This window comes from Penaeus monodon, chromosome 27, assembly GCF_015228065.2.
Source record: "Penaeus monodon isolate SGIC_2016 chromosome 27, NSTDA_Pmon_1, whole genome shotgun sequence".
Classification (NCBI taxonomy): Eukaryota; Metazoa; Arthropoda; class Malacostraca; order Decapoda; family Penaeidae; genus Penaeus; species Penaeus monodon.
The window spans coordinates 2760593-2761538 of NC_051412.1; the positions used below are offsets into that span (position 1 = coordinate 2760593).

At 34.5% G+C, this 946-nt stretch overlaps 1 protein-coding gene across 7 annotated transcripts in view; it reads right to left on the reverse strand.

The window, feature by feature from the left end:
* The window catches only part of LOC119590540 (probable E3 ubiquitin-protein ligase MGRN1), a 23431-nt gene that overhangs the window by 11975 nt on the left and 10510 nt on the right, over positions 1-946 (reverse strand). For 4 of the 7 annotated variants that reach the window (XM_037939189.1, XM_037939194.1, XM_037939191.1 and 1 more), the window contains one exon: positions 108-146. The exons of 2 other annotated variants lie outside the window; for them this stretch is intronic. In XM_037939189.1, the coding sequence (XP_037795117.1) occupies positions 108-146 (39 nt within the window). Of the gene's footprint in view, positions 1-8; positions 147-946 lie in introns of all 7 variants that reach the window. One more of the 7 variants, XR_005230268.1, reaches the window with a different exon arrangement.

Sequence of the window (946 nt, forward strand, 5' to 3'; positions counted from 1 at the left end):
GGTCTTACTACTGCACATCACTGGGCTCATTGCATCGACTAACGAAGAGAAGAGGTTAGCGTGAATCACACACTATCTATGGGTTCAGAATCAGCGTTGGTGATCACCTCCTCTTTCTCTAGATTTTTCCCTCCTTCCACTTCCTCCTGGACCATGAGAAAAAGGGTAATTAATTTAAACATTGTGCCCGGTGTGGGTTTCCTGTCTTTGGCTTTATAGTTAACAAAAGCAGTGCCCATTGCTGTCAGTCTTGACTGGAAGATTATAAATAAATAAAACTCATACATTGCTTTAATAAATTAGCTATGTATCTGATTTTATTTTCTTTCTTTTTTTCATAATCTTTTTAAAAGTGAATGACATTTTATTTAATCCCATACATTATTCATAAACATACATACTATTTCATTTAGAACTGCAATCAATGACTCTTTCTTATGAATTCTCTTATTTAAATTACCAGATAAATAATCCGAAGAAGCCAATTACATTTTCTTTCAAAGATATTGCACTTCACATCACCAAAATCTGTAACCATTAATCATGACTGCTCAGTTATACTAGTGTAACCATGTACTGGAAGAATATTCCTCTCCCAAAGAGAAAAATAAAGAACAGGACAGCATTAACAGCAATGGCAAACTAGCACACACCCCACTGACACCAAAGTCCTCTTATCAAAAACTAGGTTTGAAAGCATGGTCAGTTCTATCAAAGATTAGTTCATTATTAGTATGATATCCATGCAATTGTTGACTCAGGACTGGATGAGACTTACGGGATTTATGGTGCCCGGTACCTTGACAGAACTGGTTAGTTTAGTTTACATTAATAAAGAGCCAAATCTATTAATAAACAGTTAATTTACATGATAAAAAATAAACAGCACTTGTGGCTTTATATAAGTTAGGAATCATCTATGAGATACGATTACTCATATTTGGCT